The 18,838-nt window shown below is 47.4% G+C and overlaps 3 protein-coding genes across 3 annotated transcripts; all 3 read right to left on the minus strand.

Moving 5' to 3' along the window:
- Positions 1 to 258: 258 nt before the first annotated feature.
- Positions 259 to 2,087, minus strand: LOC130747499 (40S ribosomal protein S25-2). Its single transcript, XM_057600449.1, has 4 exons — positions 1,956 to 2,087; positions 1,799 to 1,873; positions 1,464 to 1,598; positions 259 to 554 (listed from the first exon to the last, which is right to left on the minus strand). The coding sequence occupies exons 1-4, from the start codon at positions 1,956 to 1,958 to the stop codon at positions 441 to 443; spliced, it is 327 nt and encodes a 108-aa protein (XP_057456432.1). The 5' UTR covers positions 1,959 to 2,087; the 3' UTR covers positions 259 to 440.
- Positions 2,088 to 11,478: 9,391 nt separating this feature from the next.
- Positions 11,479 to 13,053, minus strand: LOC130745031 (uncharacterized). The gene has a single exon (XM_057597182.1). The coding sequence runs from the start codon at positions 13,051 to 13,053 to the stop codon at positions 11,479 to 11,481; it is 1,575 nt and encodes a 524-aa protein (XP_057453165.1).
- A 1,105-nt stretch (positions 13,054 to 14,158) lies between these two features.
- LOC130745033 (uncharacterized) lies at positions 14,159 to 16,294 on the minus strand. The gene has a single exon (XM_057597183.1). The coding sequence runs from the start codon at positions 16,292 to 16,294 to the stop codon at positions 14,159 to 14,161; it is 2,136 nt and encodes a 711-aa protein (XP_057453166.1).
- Between the last annotated feature and the right edge of the window lie 2,544 nt (positions 16,295 to 18,838).

The following is an 18,838-nucleotide window of genomic DNA, read 5'->3' on the forward strand; positions in this document are numbered from 1 at the left end:
CAAATAGATGTTAATAGCAAAAACCTATGTTCATGAGAGAAGCGTGCAGTAACTACTGATAAGTTATATTCAGGGTCTGACCAATACAAAACATCAGAAATTGGTTGCCATATGATCTAGACTTCAAAAAGAATCTGCACCATGAAAAAATTTATAGACTGCGTATGCCCCTACTTAAAACCATGACCAGTTTATATATGGGTTATTTTTTATTTTAAAAATCTTGTTTCACCAAAGTAAGAATAAGGAGACTGCAGAAAATCCAAAGTAATACAAGCTTGATGCCAAATAAAAATATCAAGGATACAAAAATAATGTGAACCCATGGATTCAGCAACAGTCTAGAAGGATAGAAGCCAGCATAAGGTGCATCTCAAAGTTAAAAAGAACAATCCTTCACTAATCCTACAAATACTCCGCAAGACAATATAGCACTACACCTAAGTGTTTGTAGCCCTGGTGTAAATCTGCTGGCTTGCGTGGGCAGAAACCATCCTGATTGAACCTCTAGCCATCAGTTCTCTTATAGCCCTCCTTGCAAGTGATCCATTAACCTGTCCCGTGCATGGAAAAAGCATGTTATTTCCATTTTTTACAAATTAATTTTAGGGATAGAACTTTACTCAAATAGTATGATAGTATCAGTGATCTTAAGTGCATACATCATACATATGGAAGCAAGAGTGTGTATTGGAAAAGGGGGGGACTTATTGTAAAGGAAAGAAAACATCACATTCTCACAACTAAAATTGGCTGAATGATAAGCAGATACACAATTTTAAATGTTAAAATAAGAATGGCATCTAAGATAAGCAGACGTCATGCAAGACTGTATCCATTGCAAGATGGGGAAACACATAAAATGCATAACAAAAAACATTCGTACTCAGTATTGTCAGACACGTGTAGAACTACACAAGAGTCCTAGTACACAGATGCACCACAATTGCAATCATATAGTTTTATCAATGCTAAGTTTGGTGACGGTTAGTGATTTCTATATTCCACCCGCATTAATCAAAAATCTTGGCGACTAATTAGTTAGGAAATCCATAATTGTCAGATAACACACAAAAGCCAAAGAGTCATGTGGCATTCTATTCATTTTAAAAGAAATCTACCCAAGTTTAAGATGCTAGATACCTAAACAATATCGCAAAATTATGTGCACAAACCCATATATACAAAAGACTAACCAAATGAATACACAAGACAAGGATTACTCTTGGAAATCGAAGCAGCATAGCAATCAGAGACATACAAAAGCCAAATGCAGTTAGATTAATCCAAGCCTTATAACATACAAACCAGAGACTGTTCAAATAATGCGGTAAGCCAAAATTGAAACGCATACCATAACACAAGACATGCATCAAAACAACACCAAAACATACAATTTCTCATCAATGTGTAAAATTTATACCAGAACTAACTAACTAAAAGGCAGGGAGAAAAAGAAATACCCTCAAACGATCAGAGAGAATGGAAGGAGTGATGAGTTTGAATTTGGGCGCTTCAGAGAGAAGCTTGTCATAGGTGCCCTGATCAAACAACACCATGTTGTTGACCTTCTCCTTTTGCTTTCCCTTGCTCCACTTCTGTTAAAACACAACAAACATATAACCATTATATCAAACACCCATCTCTCATATTGCATTAACCCTAACAAAAATTTATACTTTTCTCCAAAATAATCAAAATCAAAAAATGCATCTAAAATCTGACACTCATCAAATCTAACAATAATTATAATCGAAATCAAAAATTGAATCTAAGCTCTGGAACTCGAAAACGGAACCTTCTTCTTCTGCTTGCCACCGCCAGATTTGGCGGGCTTGGAGGAAGGTGGGGGAGCCTTATCCTTCTTTGGAGCCTGCAAGAAAAACACAGAAAGCAAATTAGAGAGATGAGTATTGAGGAAGATGAAATTGGCAGAACGATGATGAGAGACACACCATGAAATCAGTTGTGGGAAGGAGAAGGGTTTCACACAGAGGCGCAGAAAATGAGAGTGAAGAAGGAGTTCACAAACCCTAGGGCTATTTTCTTTTATATAATAAACTTCTTTTTTTTTGTTTTGTTTTTTTTTTTTGTCTAACAAAAACTCAGGTCGTGTAATGGGTTTTTGGCGGCCCACAAAGCCCAATACACGATCTATGCGACAAAAATAAAACCAATAAAAACAGACAATAAGCCTCAAAATGGATATGAAAAAATTCTGCAGCCGGGATTCGAACCCGGATGATTTAATCAAACATTTCCGAATGTGCTACTGCAGATTTGTTGTTAGGAAATGCGAATAGATTAATAAAATACGTTATCGAAGTTAATCCCTTATCTCATCCAAATTTATTGCCGATTAAGGGTAGAATTTAAAAGCTAATAAATTATCATTTGGCTTCTGGATTCGCAGCGTTGGCCAATTGAGGTGGCATGGAGGAGGATAGCTCATGACCATGATGATTGGGCTCGTTGTGCCCCTTCCAACGACCTGCTGTTGTGCCATGTGTGGTCACCACCACCGCGCAGACACTGTGAAATGCAACTTCGACGGCAGCTTTCGTGAGGATGAGCAAAGAATGGGTGGGGGAGGTGTCATCCGTGACCACCAAGGGCGCTGGGTGGCGGGCTGCTACTCAGGGGAAGCGGCAGGCAATGCTTTCCGAGCGGAAGCAAAGGCGTTGTTGGAAGTGCTTGAGCTGGCATGGAACAAAGGCTACAAGAGGCTAATTTGTGATGTGGATTGTGATAGTTTAGTGGAAATTCTGGCTGAGGCAACAGCAATGGAGATGCATTCTGAATTTCATGTCCTTCACTCAATTACTCAGCTCTTGGCTAGGGACTGGCAAGTTAGGATTAACAGTGTGCACCGTGATAGCAACGTTGTTGCAGATCATTTAGCTCGGAGGAGTGCTGCTGCTATGAGTTATGGGTCTTAGATTATTCAGAGCCCAGACCATGATGTTGAGTACCTTCTGTTGAAGGACTCTATTTCTATTCCTTAGTTTTCGTTTGTTTGTTTTGTAATTTTCCGATGAAGCAAAAAAAAGTTTAAAAACCCTTGTTCAAAAAAAAAGTTTACAAACCCTATGGCTATTTTCTTTTATATAATAAACCTTTTTTTTGGTCTATGGATAAGCACACAGACTTTATTTTTACTCCAAACAAAAACTCAGGTCGTTTAATGGAATTTTCCGGCCCATAAAGCCCAATACAATCTATGCAACAAACACAAGACAATAATAAGTCAATTGACCAAAATAAAGACAATAATAAGTTTTTTGTCAACGGAATTGAATATCATAAATTAGGAGCCAATTAGGCATGCTGTAAGTGCCGTGAGGCAATCCTTTGGGTTATATTCCATTCATCTTTGACCAAAAAAAAAAAATTAGGAGCCAAAAATAAGACATACCCCACAGCCAATAAGCCTCAAAATTAATCTTTTTCTTTTAATTTTTTTACTTGTAAAAGCAACAAAATAGATATGAAAAAAATTCCGCAGCCGGGATTCGAACCCGGATGATTACTTAAACATTGCCAAATGTGCTACTGCGGATTTCATGTTAGAAGTTGCGAATAAATTTATTAAATACTGTTGTCAAAGTTAATCTCATTCGAAATTGTTGCCGAGTAAGGGTAGAATTTAAAAGCTAGTAAATTATCATTTGAATACAATCAAGTTTAGTGCATACACCATTTATTCTAGACAAAGTAAGGATTTAATGCTCGTTTCCTTTTGCTCAATTTTTTTTTTTAAATTGAGTAGTGATGAATTGATGATGACATTCGTTGATAGTCAAAAGCTCTAGACTAATATTCTTATTCATTTTTGTCATATAAATTTAGTCCTCCCCGTCTTTGGTCTTTACTTATAGCTTCAATGTGGGCAACTAAATGAGGGTTCGATTTTCAATTCTTGTAGATGGAAAAAAATCATTTATCACTTTTTATCATTTAATGAGTTGACCGTGAGAGATTAATCTCACTGATATTTATCGACTACAATCCATCTTGGTTGAAGGAAAAAAAATGGTGAAGAATCAGTTTGGCAGCTAGCAAACAAATTATGCCTGAAGTGGACACTTCAATTATCTGTGTGCTTGGACCTGTTGATTAATAATACAGAATCTGGATCCATATCTACAAGAAAACTAAAAAATATCATAACAAGCCAAGAATAATTGATGGAACCCTGTCGCATCGATTCTTAATTTAACTCATAACTAACCAAGGTCTTTTTATAGTTGGTAGAGATTAATCATTTATCTTGCAGTTAGTGTATTAAGGGGTATAAAGCTAGTCAATGAGTTTTTTTCTCCATCCACAAGTTGAAAATCAAAATTTCAACTACTTACTTAAGGGATGATGTGTTGAACCGCTATATTAACCAAACTTACTTGATTCCCAACAATGAACTTGTCTAGAAACTCTGAGACCTATGCTAATTTAGTATGGGTGGAGGAGGTTCCGGTAGCCGTTTCCTATTTGGTTATTTCTGATGTAATGACTCAATTGCCGGTTGGCCCTTAATTTTTATTCAGTTTACCTTAAAAAAAAAAAAACAATGAATTTGATGCACGGCATGTTCCATCTGAAGCGAAAAGTTGCATCAAATGGGGACAGAAGGGACAATGGGAATCGTCGGAAAGTTTAACTGAAGCCTTTAGAGCGTTGAAGAATGAATGCATGAAGGGAATATAAGAAAGCTAGGCAAAGTAAAGCAAGAGTACTCCTTGGCATTTTCTTATCAATTAAGAATAATGGCAAAGTTATATCACACAGACAATTCGAAAGTGCTTAAATACACCAATTGGTGTGGGGTCGCGCTTTGCAATGTTGTGTGCAATAACACTTTTTTTTTATATAAAAAGATAACTACAATGATAAAAAAAAAATATAAAAGCAGCACTATTGTTAAATGATAAAAAAAATTCAAAGTAACTATTATTAAATCGTAAAAATTGATTTTCGAAGCGCGAAAATTATTCTCGAGCAACTTTACAATAAAAGCTGCTCTCTAAGGAGCACACGGTTCTTTGTTGATGACGCATTTAGGTTACAAATGATTGCCCTCTTCAAATTCATTACAAACTAAGTTTTTTCCTATGAGATTTCTTTTAGATTTCAAACAACCCAAAAGAGGCTTGGTGCAGTCTCCGACCAGGACCATGAAGTAGTGATCTCTTTTTTACTGCACCAACATGCGTCGGCGCGGGTTGGAGACCACTACCTTGCCTTCAAACTACACCAACCCTCGTCTCCAAAAATCCTCCCAAGCCTATGATTCCGAACACTCGCTTGACCTCCGAAGGACTCAAGAGCCTCTGACAAAGCAACTCAGCTTGCAAGAAGTCCCAAACTTAGACGTTGAAACCCTTTAGAAGTCATCTTGGAAAGTTGACTACCAATTAGCCCTTCAATTCCTGATTATGATCTTGCCAAAACCGACCACGATCTTGCGTCTGATTGAGTATGCCTCGAAACCGATGTCATTCTGATGTCCCCCACTAAGCTAAGAGTCTAACCTAAATACTTTCCTTCACTAGCGTCCTATCCAAGGTAAGTGGCCCAACAACCAAAGAGAAGACGCATAGCTCAATGCCACAACTAAGTACACAAACCCCTCCACCACTGTTCAGAGGATCCGACGACTCCTATCATAAACCGTACCAAGTGCTCATTACAAATCTTGGATTTCCCATACCTCTTTTCTTTAAAAGGCAAGCCTTAGTTTTAGAAGATTTGAGAGATACACATTATTCATATAATATATATATATATATATATATATTTATCTTCTATTTACAAACTTCATTTCTCTTACTAGGTGTTAGAGTTTCTTCACAAATACCCCACCAGACGCTTCTCAACAATGAAGCCTCACTACCTCATTATTGGAGACGTCCATCACCCGGAAGCTCCCCGCTCTCTTCTCAATTAACACTCTAAATACTTTGATGAGACTATGATCAATATTATTCGAAAGGATATAAACAAAACCGCTGTATAGAATAACGAGACAGAGATGTTGCACTTGTGACATGATATGAATGGATCCTTTTCCATAGTTGTTCCTTGGATTCGAGAGAAAAATATATCCACTATCTATCTTAACCAAGATCTACCTTTCTTTAATAAAATCTACCTTCACACGGTCATCACGCGGAAATTTTTTCTAGCACCTCACTTATATCTCTACTCCTTCCATTTGGATACACATACATATATGTTCATATATATACAATTATTTTTCGAATTTCAGTTTTTGAATTAGAAAAGGGAAGGAAAGAACAATTAAATTGAATTAGTTACGTCATGAATGAATACAAAGTACTTAGTGCTAAGACTATGTTTGAATTGATAATAGAGAATGAAGTGGGATGATATGAAATGAAATATTTTAATATTTTATTATTTAAATATGTTAATGAAGTTGAGGATGAGATGAAAAGAGTGAGTTAAGTATCATCTTGATCTGGGAGAGACCAAGCTACCCGTTGACAAGAGGTAGGAGAAGAGGGATCTGGACGTGTTGAAGACGCTCCAAGTAGGCAAGGTCCCGGAAGGGGCTCCTGCAAGACACTCCGATGCTAAAGTCAGTGAGGGGAGTTGAAAGAATGGTGAAGATTGAGAGAATACGTTACCTTTAGATAGAAGGAGTGTTCCCTTTATATAGGAGAGGCAGAATTAGGGTTGGAGCCATGCAACGTCATGCATGGCTCGTACATGGGGGCATGGATCACCGTTGGATCCCCTGCAGAGGAACAGTGATCCAACGGTCTGGGGGCCCTACGGACCTGCACCAGCCAACCTACCCCTAGGGTAGTTGGCCTAGGTCAACCCCTATGTAGTGGGCCCCGGGTTCCTTGTCCTCACCCTTAGTGGTGGGGCTCGGGAGTAGGGGCTCTTGGCTTCCCCCAAACGGCCCCTTATCTGGGACTTTTGGTGGGTCCGGCCCTGTCCTAGGTCCCCTGTCCGTCCCCGGTCAGGGTTCCCGGAACAGTAGCCCCCTAGCCCTGGTCGGCTGTTACAGCGGAGCGTGGGCTAATCGTGTCCTGGGCTGGTGGTGTCATGGAGGTGCTCGGGGTCGTTACGTAGAGGTCAAACATTTAAACTTTTATTCATTAATTTATTCATTAATGGTGGGGCCGTTCGGCCATTACATTTAGTACCCCTAGAAAGGGGGTGTTACTCGCATGGCGTTGTAGCGGAGGCGGACGGCCCTTAGGTCCCTGTCGAGACCCTCTCGTATGTCCAGAAGGGAGGCCAGCTCGGCTTCGATCTCGCCCATCGTTCTCGTCTCTTCGCCCCTGTGTTCTGCGGCGGACACCTCGAGGCCCCAAATTAGCATGTTAACCTCCAGGCGGCGTCGGTGCAATTCCCACATCACCTCCGTCCGCTCCAAGAAGGTCAGCAAACCCGCCTTCAGTTGGGGGTCCAGATCCTCTGTCAGAAGCCTGCTGACCAGGGATCTGACCCTATCAGGGGTGGTGACCTGCGTTTGGTAGGAGTAGTATAGGTCGCAATCCAGAGCCTCGGCCCTGAGTGCCTTCAGGTAAGTCTCCGTGGAGATCATTTTGTCTTTGGGGTGAGTGTGAAGCCTGCAAGGGGGGCGGTTACTATTTATAAACGAAACGTTCGTGGGAGGTAACGCCCCTTAGCGTTTTCCCATGCGTTTCTCTTAGGAAATGAGAGGGGCATTAAATGCTGAGGTCGGTGGTCAATGCGTGCCCCCTTAGGTTGTATACACCACCTCGAGTGACCGGGTGGGGCTCGGTGTTAGGACGACCGGGTCTAGTACCGAGTGGGTTGTTGCATGGTTTGAATCTGAGAAGTCAAAAAGACGCGGGAGGATGGAACAGTGTGAGGTTTCGGGCCCACTGCATTTAATGCACCTGACTCTTGGGATGGTACGTGTCGTTTCCGGGTGGGTCGCGTCGCTTCGCTAGTCCTCTCCCACGTGCTTTTGGAGGCGTGTGTCGCTTCCCCGTCAGTGCTCCCTTTCTGACGTGGCAGGGTTTGATTGGACGATGCCCCTTGGTTTCCCCAAGCGTCATGATTAGGGAACCTAGGGCTGTCGAAACGTCACGTCTCCCTCCTCGTCTTCTATAAAAGAGAGGGGAGGGGGATTCATTTGCACTTTTGCATCTCTGAGTTCTCTAAGCTCTCTCCCTTTTCTTCCTCCAAGTTCCGGCGTTTCACGGTGGTGTCTTCTTTCGCACGGTGGTCGTTTGGAAGTTTTTCCAGTTTCTTCTTGTAAGTCCTCGCTTCACTTGACTCTCCTTTTTAAGGTTTTAATTTTTTCTTTCTTTTAGCATAGAGGGTAGCTTGCTCCTGGGGGAGTTGGGAGTTTCCCCCCCTGGTGGCCCCCTCTTGCGGCGGGGGAGATTCTCTCTGAGGGTCTGCGCCGCCGCACGGTCGCGTTTTCCTGCCTAGGGCAAAGATGGACTCCGGGTGGGTCCTTCTTTGAGCCGATTCCAACGACCTAGGTGTTGATACGGCGTTTTCCCTTGTGCAGGTGTCATTATGGGGAAACCTACCCAGAAGAAGAAGGGCAAGACCGTAGACGAGGCTTCGGGCGGGGCCTTAACTTCTAGGCCCCGGTCAGGGGCCCCCAAGAATAAGAAGATCGACCGGGAGAAGTACCCGCATCTGAAGGGGGACGAGGCCGTGTATGACAAGTGGTGCCGCACCATTCTCGCTCTCCCGTCGGAGTACGCAAACGAGAAGGAGGATTGTTTCTGGAGTCAGCGTTTTATGTCGCAGACTCAGATCGGCCCCGGTCACATGGTGTATTCGCCGGGCAAGGAGGAGCGGCTACCTCACACCCCGCCGTTCGGGGTGTACATGCATATCTACACCATGAAGAAGGTGAGGGTGAGGATGCCACTCACGGACTTTCAATGTGACGTTCTTCGCCATATGGGGGTCGCGCCGTCGCAGCTCCATCCCGGCGCTTGGGGTTTCGTACGAGCGTACGAGGTTGCTTGCGTCTTGTTTGGCCAGAAGCCGTCGATTCCGCTCTTTTTCCATTTATTCGAGGTGGCCCACACTCAAGGATATGGCGGGCACGGTATCGTGACCCTGAGGTCGGGTAAAGACCTCCAGATCTTTCACCCGTTCGCAGAGTCTTACCGGGATTTTAAAGATCAATTCTTCCGGGTGGCGCCTATTACTCCGCCCCCTCACTGGTGGTTCGAGAGGGCCCCGAACGGCGGCAGTCGCGCCCGGTTCCCGCTGACTTGGAACGCCAAGCACTACGACGTAAAGATCAGTGCTTTTGGTTACGAGGCCGGGGCCTTGTCGGAAGTGGACTTGGCCTTCAAAATCCTCTTGGTGGCTGCCATACGGAAGGAAGTAAGGGGTAATCCACCCAAAGAATTCTGCATTCGGCCGTTGCGTTGTTACGATCTTTGTACTTATAGCGTTCGTAAGAACGCTTGCTTGTTGCGCGAGAGAGGTAGGGTGTTTTTGTTACTATGTCCAAAGTGTTGTGTGCCCTTTCGTCTTACTAATTTTCTTCTTGTAATCCGTTTGCAGGTGCTAAGATGGAGATCAATGCTGCCTTGGTCGCTGCTCTGCAGGTTCCAGTTGATGAGGTCGAGACTGACAGTGAGGGGGAGCAGGAGGTGCCCCGAGACGAGGGTGATGGGCTTGGCAACCAGGAGCAGCCTTTAGCCGGGGCTAACCCCGTTGGGGCCGGTCATAGTGGCCCGGTCGGTGGCGAAGAAAACGTAGACCCCGGGTCGGTCTCGGGGAATCCAGAACGTCGGTAGGAGGGTTCCGTTGAGGGGAATAGGGCCGGCTCAGAGCGCCCGGCCAAGAGGACACGCCGCTCCTCAGGCGAGGGGGTCTGTTCCCCTGAACGAGCGACTCCGATTGCTCAAGTGGGTCCCTCGGAGCCAATTTCTGTGTGGGGTCGAGATGCGGTGGACACGGACGAGCACAACAACCAAATCGATGATCTGGTGTACAATGAGCTCGACCAGTCGTTCCTGAGCACAAAGGAACCCTACAATCTCTTGAACTTTGCTCTGAAAGCAGTGCTTCAGACTGCCTCCGTCATTCGGCATGTGCAGCAGGGGCCGGTGCTCGACGTGGAAGAGGTCAAGGAGCAGTTGAACGCCGCCGAGGATAAGTTCGCTAAGGCGGACAAAGAGTTGCCTGACTCCAAGAAATCGGTTCAAGAGCTGACCGCTGCTAGGGCGAAGTTACAAGGGGAGGTGCACGAGGTGACGGCTGCGGCCAAGAAGTTTGCGGAGAAGCTGGAGCTGAGCGAGAAGGATAACGAGTGGTTGCGCTCCCGGGCAGAGAAAGCCGAGCAGGCACTGAAAGACGAGAAGGCTGCTCGAGAGAGTGAAGTTAAGGAGATGGAAGCCTTGAAAGCGAGCAATGCTGAGCTCAAGAAGAAAGTTGCCGATCTGGGGGCTGAGAGAAAGAAGCTGAGGTCGAATCTGAAGGAGATTCACAAGGCTTCTTTTGACAATGCTTTGGCTCAGCTTGAAGTGGTCCATCCGGGACTGGATGTGGGCCCTCTTCATTATCGGAAGGTTGTGTTGGGGGGAAAGATCGGGACTTTGGACGACCAGAAGCAGTTTACTCCGACCTTCCCAGCCGAGCCAGCTCCTTGAAGTTCTTGTCTCTTTATTGTAATTTAATGTGTTTACTGATCGTTCTGTCGTTTGCTTAAACTTGTTTGTTCCGTTTTTGTAAAGACTTGTTGTTCCTACCTTTCACTTGGTGTTTGTAAGAACTTATTATTATATTTTCTTTTTGCGCTGTATTCTTCGTTCTTTACTCGTCTTAAAGTTATTCCGTGCCGGAAAGGTCTTTGATGTTTTTGTGCCCGACGGGTCTTAGCTCCCTATGGGTCTTGGTGCCCGGAGGGTCTTTAATAATCTCTTGCCCGGCGGGTCTTGGCGCCCTAAGGGTCTTAGTTAATTTCGTGCCCGGTGGGTCTTAGTGCCCTATGGGTCTTAGTTACTTTCGTGCCCGGTGGGTCTTTGATAGTTTGTCAATGTGGTCGAATATATTCAAATTCAACATAAAACACTGCTTCATTTCTGCACTTGGAGCTCGTGGCTCTAGTCGTCTACAAACTTGGACGAGATGGGTGTGTACCCTCGATTACAAAAGACTAAATTAAAAAACCATGCTTAGGAAGATTGCGGGTGCTTGATCGGTCGCGGCTTAACTATAGTATCTTCTCAGGTTGGCTGCGTTCCATGTACGAGGGATTTCTTTTCCTGCTAGAGTTTCCAGTTTGTAAGCTCCCGTGCCGGTTGCTTCGACAACCCTGTAAGGGCCTTCCCAGTTGGCCGCTAGTTTTCCCCGCTCGGTTGATCGTGCTCCGACGCTGGCCTTCCGGAGGACCAAGTCCCCTGTGGCAAAGGAGCGGAGAACTGCTTTCTTGTTGTAGCGAATGGCTGCCTGCTGCTTTGCGATTAGCTCTCTGCAATTGGCCACCGCTCTCCTTTACGCCAGGAGGTCGAGGTCTTCCCCTATGAGTTGATCGTTCTGGTTGGGGTCAAAACCCACTGTTCGGGCGCTCGGTTCTCCTATCTCAGCCGGAATCACAGCTTCTGTGCCAAAGGTGAGGCGGTAAGGGCTCTCCCCCGTAGTCGAGTGCGGAGTGGTGCGGTATGCCCACAGGACGTGATCGAGCTGTTCGGCCCAGTCGCCCTTGGCACTCCCCAATCTCTTCCGGAGGCCTCGGAGAATGACCCTGTTGGCCGACTCTGCCTGCCCGTTTGTCTGGGGGTGCTCGACGAAAGTGAATCGCTGCTTGATGTGCAGCCCGTCCAAGAGGTCCCTAAACCCCTTAGAGGTAAACTGGGTTCCATTGTCTGTGACCAGGACCCCAGGGACTCCGAACCTGCTGATGATGTTCTTGTAGAAGAAGCGTTGCACTCTAGCTGTGGTGATCATTGCTAGTGCTTCGGCTTCGACCCACTTGGTGAAGTAATCCACTGCTACCACCAAGTACTTGAGTTGGCCAGGCGCTGTGTCGAACAGACCCAATAAATCCATGCCCCACTGGTGGAAAGGCCAAGGATAGACTAGAGAGGTAAGATGGGCCGGAGGAGCGTTGTGCAGATCGGCGTGCCTCTGGCAGGGGTCGCATTGCTTAACGTGCTCCGCGGCGTCTTTCTCTAGGGTTGGCCAGTAATAGCCGGCTCGGAGTACCTTTCGGGCAAGGGAACACCCGCCCGGATGATGGCCGCAGCTGCCCTCGTGGATTTCCGCCAGGACATAGGCTGCTCTATCTTTAGCCAAGCACTTCAGAAGGGGGGTGGAGAATCCCCGCTTGAAGAGATCATCATTAACGATAGTGTACCAGGAGGCGCGCCGTACCAACTTCTTGGCTTCAACCTTCTCTTCGGGCAGCCACCCGGATCTGAGATACTTGATGATCGGGGTCCTCCAGTCTTCCTCGGTACCGATCGGCATCATAACTTGTCCTACAGGACGATCGGGGTCAGCTACATAGGGGAGGGCTAAGGTCCCCTGAATGACCGTTCCATTCAGGCCAGGCTTTCCAGTGCTGGCCAGCTTGGCCAGGGTGTCTGTTCGATTATTCTGGGCTCTGGGGACGTGGCGGAACTCCACTTTGGTGAAGGTCGAGGCCAGTCGTTTCAAATGGGTCAAGTATTGTTCCAGGATGGGATCCTTTGCCTGAGCGTCTCCGTTTGCTTGTGAAACGACCAGAAGTGAGTCGCAGCAGACAAGTATCTCCTTAGCTCCCAGGTCTCGAGCCGTGACCAGCCCTGCAATGCACGCTTCATACTCGGCCTGGTTGTTTGTAGTTGGGAAGTTAAAGCGGAGGGATTGTTCGACCACCATTCCGGTACTACTTTGCAATACGATCCCAGCCCCGCCACCTTCCTTGTTGCTCGAGCCATCTACGTTGACCACCCAGGTGGTCTCGGCAGGAGGCTCTTCCTCATCTGTGAGTTCGACCAAGAAGTCTGCTAGGACTTGTGCTTTAATGGCTCTCCTGGGCTCGTAGCGGATGTCATGCTCGGAGAGCTCGATGGACCAGCTTACCATCCGACCGGCTAGATCAGGCTTATGAAGGACTTGTCGGACCGGCTGATCGGTTCGCACCACAATGCGATGAGCTTGAAAGTACCTCCTTAGGCGTCACGCCGTGGTTAGTAGGGTCAGTGCCACCTTTTCTAGCATCTTATACCTGAGCTCCGCACCCTTCAATGAACGGCTGACAAAATAGGCTGGTAGCTGCCTTCCTTCCTCTTCTCTGATTAGGACAGAGCTAATTGCTTTCTCCCGCACGGCTAGGTATAGGTATAGTGTCTCCCCTGGTTTTGGGCTAGTCAGAATAGGGGGAGGATAGAGTCTCCTTCAGCTGAGTGAAAGCAGCGTCGGCCTCCGCCGACCACTCAAAAGTCGCTCCCTTCTTCAGGAGGGTGTAAAGAGGCAGGGCCCGGAGAGCAGCCTTTGGCAAAAAGCGGCCGATCGCGGCCATGCGCCCGGCCAGCTGTTGGACTTCCATGACTGTGCGCGGGCTCTTCATATTCATGATCGCCTGACATTTGTCAGGGTTCAACTCAATGCCGCGGTTGGTGAGCATGTACCCCAGAAACTTCCCGCTTCGAACGCCAAAAGTACACTTGTCGGGGTTGAGGCGCATGTTGTGCTTCTTTAACTGCTCGAAAACGACTGCGAGGTCGGCCGCGTGGTCTCCTCCCTTTGGGGTCTTGATTATAATATCTTCAATGTAGACTTCGACCGATTTTCCCATTAGGTCCCCGAAGATTCGGGTCATCATTCGTTGGTAGGTCGCCACTGCGTTCTTGAGGCCGAAGGGCAGCATCGTGTAACAGTAGGTGCCCCGGTCGGTGATGAAGGCAGTTTTCTCTTCATCGTCCCTATGCATGGGAATCTGGTTGTAGCCTGAATAGGCATCCATAAGAGAGAGGTATTCGTATCCCGAGGAATTGTCGACCAGCGCATCAATGCTCGGTAGGGGAAACGGGTCCTTGGGGCAAGCCTTGTTGAGGTCAGTGTAGTCGACGCACATGCGCCACTTCCTATTTGCTTTCTTGACTAAGATCACATTGGAGAGCCAGGTCGTGTACTTGACCTCCCGAATGATCCCGGCCTGAAGCAACTCTGTGGTCTGTTGCTGGATAACCTACTGCTTCTCAGCGCTCATCTGCCTCTTCTTCTGAGCAACTGGTTTGAACTTCCGGTCGACGGAAAGTCTGTGGCTACAGAAGGCGGGGTCAATGCCGGGCATGTCGGCTGACGACCAGGCAAACAGCTTCCCATTGGAAAGTAGCAATTTTTCCATTCGTTTGGAGAGGTCTCGGGGAAGGTCCCGAGCTATGTTGGTAGTGTTCTCTGGAAGGGGACCGACCTGGATGGGGTGGGACTCCCCGTCGGGTTTGAGGCGTTGGTCGTCTCTAGACTGGTCCACGCGGGGGTCAAGGTCGGTCATGAAACTGGTGTGTTGAACGTGAAAGTTGTTCTGCTGGTCGTGCACTTTGGACTTCTTCTTCTTCCTTTCCTCCCTGGCCAGTCTGCAGCTGGAGTTGTAGCAGCTCCTCGCCATTTCTAGATTGCCGCGTACTGGTACCGCCCTTCCTGCCCAGGGGTACTTCAACATCAGGTGGTGGGTGGATATGATCGCCCTGAAAGTGTTGAGGCTTAGCCTGCCCAGAATGGCGTTGTACGCCGTCGGACACTCCACCACCAGAAAGCGGGCTTTTATAGTCCTGCAAATTCTGTAATCTCCCAAGGAAAGGCAAGTATCAAAATATCCTAAGGGTAGGACTCTGTCCCCTGTGAACCCAACCAAATCATGGTCGTAGGGGAGCAGGTCTTTCACCGATAGCCCTAAGCTCTTATAAGCATCATAAAACATAATGTCCGCCGAACTACCTGTATCGATGAGTGTCCTTCGGATCTTACCGTTGCCGATCAGAGCTTCAATGACGATGGGGTCATCTTCTTCGCCGGTGTCCTCGCCGTAATCGTCCTCTGTGAAGGTTATGGCCACCTTCTGCCTTGGGGGGTGGAGGGACCCTGGTCGGGGCCGTCCAGCCGCTGACATGATGACGCGAGTACTCCTTTTCCGGCTGTTGTTGGTGGGACCGCCTGCGGCCCATCCTCCTCCTATTGAGCCGACGCTGACTAGATTATTCCCGTGTTGTCTTCTGACTTCATCCTGGCCGTGGCGGTCGGGGCTTCTTCGCCGTTCCCGGCTGCGTCCGCGACGCTCGGGGCTCCGGCGACGCTCGGGGCTCCGGCGACGCTCGGGGCTGTGGCGACGCGGAGGAGACCTGTCGCGACGTTCCACCGATCGGCGTTTGGGAGGAGACCGGTCTCGGTGTCTTGGAGGGGTCGGTGACCGTCTTGGGGGTGGCGAGCGCGGGCGCTGGAGGGCCCCCGTCGACACAGCTACATACCTGGACAGTCGTCCTGCTCTGATTAGTTCTTCCACCTTGTCCTTGAGGTTCAGGCACTCGTCAGTGTTGTGACCCGGGCTGTCGTGGAACTCACAGAATCTCTTAGAATCCAGCTTGTCGCCTCTCGTCAGGAGTGGGGGGGGACGGTCTCTGAGGTCGGTGGAGGCTTTCTCCCTCAGGATGCGTGAAAGGGAGGAGTTCAGTGGGGTATAACTATCGTACTTCTTTCGCTTCGACTTCCGTTCGTCCTGACCCTTCCGTCGGGACTCTCGGGTCGAAGGTTGGTCCTTATTTTCCTTCAACTTCGGCGGTCCTTTGATCGCGAGCGTCTGACTCGCGGCTCTTAGGGTCGCGGCATCCTCCATGTTTATGAATTTTTCTGCTCGAGCTAGGAATTCCTCCAGAGTGTTGGCGGGCTTGCCGTCCAGAGAGGTCAGGAACGGTCCTGGCGCAAGGGCTGCGGTAGCCAGGACCAACCTTGTGTCGGGGAGGAGTCCGGTGATATCACCGGCCTCCTTGTTGAACCGATTGAGAAATGCCTTCAGAGACTCCTTCTCCTTCTGCTTAACCAAGGCCAAAGTCTGCGCGGTCTTCGGTATGCTGCGCACCGAGGAATACTGGGCTAAAAAACATGACACAACTCCGTTCCAGTCGTGCAGTGAGTTGCTCGGTAAATTCTGGAACCAGTTCATGGGTCCTTTTCCAAGGCTCATGGGGAAGCAGCGGCAGTATAAAGGGTCGCTGGCCCCAGCATACTGCATCGCGCCCACGAAGAAGTTCACGTGTTCCTGCGGGTCGGTGTCTCCCTCGTAGAGCTTCACTTTGGGCCGTGCCCACCCCTGAGGGAAAGGAAACGCCATAATCTCAGGGGATAGGGGGCCTCCGATCGGCGCTGGGTAGGTGACAAGTGCGTTGCTGGACCTGGGGCGGTTGTGCGTCTGGTCCCGGGTCGGGGTGGGGCTTCTGCGGGGAGAGTAGCGTCTCCGTGGTGTATGGCTAGCCACCCGTTCGGCCGCGGGCGCCCTGCGACGTGCTTCCTGGTAGTAGGGGGGTTGGATCGGGCCCCCGGTCGTCTCCTCTTCCTGCGAAAACGCTGGCGGGGGGCGCGATCAAGTTTCCTGCTCCTCCAGTTGTCGGAGGCGGGCGCGGAGCATGTGAATCTCTTCTTGAGCGTCTCGGATTCTCATACTACGGGCTTGCTCTCGCCCAGCCCCGTTGTCCTCTTCCATTGCCCGGATGCGAGCCTCCAAGCGGCAGAGTGCCTCGTGGGCCGCATGCGGGGTAATGGCTGCGGGTTCCGGTGAGTGGGGTGGCTGCGGTTGAGGAGTCGGGGGAGGAGGGTGTTGGGGAGGAGGAGGGGGGTTCTGCGATCCGTAGTTTCGTTGATGGTCTCCACATGGCCCTCAGAAGTTGGTGCAGGCCGGCGTGATGTCTGACGTGTCTCTACCATAGCTTGCTGGTTGATGACTTGAGGCGAAGGCACGCGGTGCTGGGAAGAGTTTTACCAGATCCCCACAGACGGCGCCAATTGATCTGGGAGAGACCAAGCTACCCGTTGACAAGGGGTAGGAGAAGAGGGATCTGGACGTGTTGAAGACGCTCCAAGTAGGCAAGGTCCCGGAAGGGGCTCCTGCAAGACACTCCGATGCTAAAGTCAGTGAGGGGAGTTGAAAGAATGGTGAAGATGGAGAGAATACGTTACCTTTAGATAGAAGGAGTGTTCCCTTTATATAGGAGAGGCAGGATTAGGGTTGGAGCCATGCAACGTCATGCATGGCTCGTACATGGGGGCATGGATCACCGTTGGATCCCCTGCAGAGGAACAGTGATCCAACGGTCTGGGGGGCCCTACGGACCTGCACCAGCCAACCTACCCCTAGGGTAGTTGGCCTAGGTCAACCCCTATGTAGTGGGCCCCGGGTTCCTTGTCCTCACCCTTAGTGGTGGGGCTCGGGAGTAGGGGGCTCTTGGCTTCCCCCAAACGGCCCCTTATCTGGGACTTTTGGTGGGTCCGGCCCTGTCCTAGGTCCCCTGTCCGTCCCCGGTCAGGGTTCCCGGAACACATCTCATCCCATTGATTTTTCTTATTTCGCTTCCCATCCAATTTCCGAGTATGGAGTGGGCTTGGAGTTTTACCTTTTTATAAAATTATCATTTTGCTATTTTGGCTATTTTACTTCTCTTTTGCGCTCTGTTTCCGCTGACGTGCTTCAACCTACGTTTGCTATGCAAGCAAGATGCTTGAAATCGACATGCTTCAAGACTAATTTGATAAAAGGTATTGTAAACTATCCACCAATTAAAGTATAAGCAATTGGAGGAAAGAGATTCACGGAAGAAAGAAAAAGTTAATCACAAGTTGATAAAATAAACAATAGTTCAACACATAAATATAAGTTAATTATTTAGCAATTTAATGATAATCTCAAGGGTATAATTGGAATAAAAAGTTACAATTCTTTATGTTTCATCCATTACCCAAATAATGAAATGGTAAATTTATTCTACCACATCATAAAATACTTAAACAATAGAGTGAGATTTCTAACTCATTATGTTCCGCTTCATTCCGTTTTATAATATTTCATTATGCTTTCCTCCATTATATTTCATCAATCCACATATAGCCAAAGAGAAGAAATAGTCACTTAAAAGTAATGAAATTACATATCAATTTAATACAAAGAAAATTGTTAATTATAGTATTTCTTAATCTAATTAGTGGTATATATTGATATCATCATCATAGTAGTCTTTTTTTGGAATAATCAGCATACATAGTTTTTTTTTTAATTAATCATCATACATAGTTACGTGTGCGTGTAGTGTCTTGAGATATACTCTTTCTAGATGAATAAAAAATATATGTATATTCTAGGTATATCCTATATATTTAATTTAAAAAAATAAATGAATTATTCGATTTTTTTAGGGTACAATTTTTTTTAATTCTTCAGAAAATTACACAACTACACAAAAAACTATGGAATCAAAAAGGAGTCTCTTAACTCAAAGAAAGGAATATCAAGCACATGAACACATGGCCGAGGAGAGTGGACACCAAACTTATCATTACAATCACCCTGAGAATTGCACTCACGAGAAATGTGTTAAAGAGACACTAACCAATACTTCGTCATCAAATTGTTGATTTCCTTAGCTATCGGGAAGAAACACAAGTTGTCTATATCCTCCAAAGTAATTAAGAGCTATTCGCAGTCAACTTCACACATAATCGTTTTATATCCTTGACTTGATGCAAAAGCAAGCCATCCACGTTAAGCTTCATATACCCATTTGGTGGAGGAGCCCAACAAGTGCACATATGATTGTTTAATCGTATAAACCAGATAATGAGAAGGTTTATATGGTCGAAGGGTTATGGAAAGGGATGATGGCACTTG

Source organism: Lotus japonicus, chromosome 3, assembly GCF_012489685.1.
Source record: "Lotus japonicus ecotype B-129 chromosome 3, LjGifu_v1.2".
Taxonomy (NCBI): Eukaryota; Viridiplantae; Streptophyta; class Magnoliopsida; order Fabales; family Fabaceae; genus Lotus; species Lotus japonicus.

Coding starts and splice junctions, on each gene's coding strand:
- LOC130745031 (XM_057597182.1), bottom strand. CDS start 13,053: ATGGTAAGCTGGTCCATCGAGCTCTCCGAGCATGACATCCGCTACGAG.
- LOC130747499 (XM_057600449.1), bottom strand. Junction 1,599..1,798: donor GTGGCAAGCAGAAGAAGAAG/GTTCCGTTTTCG, acceptor GTGTTTTAACAG/AAGTGGAGCAAGGGAAAGCA. Junction 555..1,463: donor TTCTCTCTGATCGTTTGAGG/GTATTTCTTTTT, acceptor TGCACGGGACAG/GTTAATGGATCACTTGCAAG.
- LOC130745033 (XM_057597183.1), bottom strand. CDS start 16,294: ATGGCGTTTCCTTTCCCTCAGGGGTGGGCACGGCCCAAAGTGAAGCTC.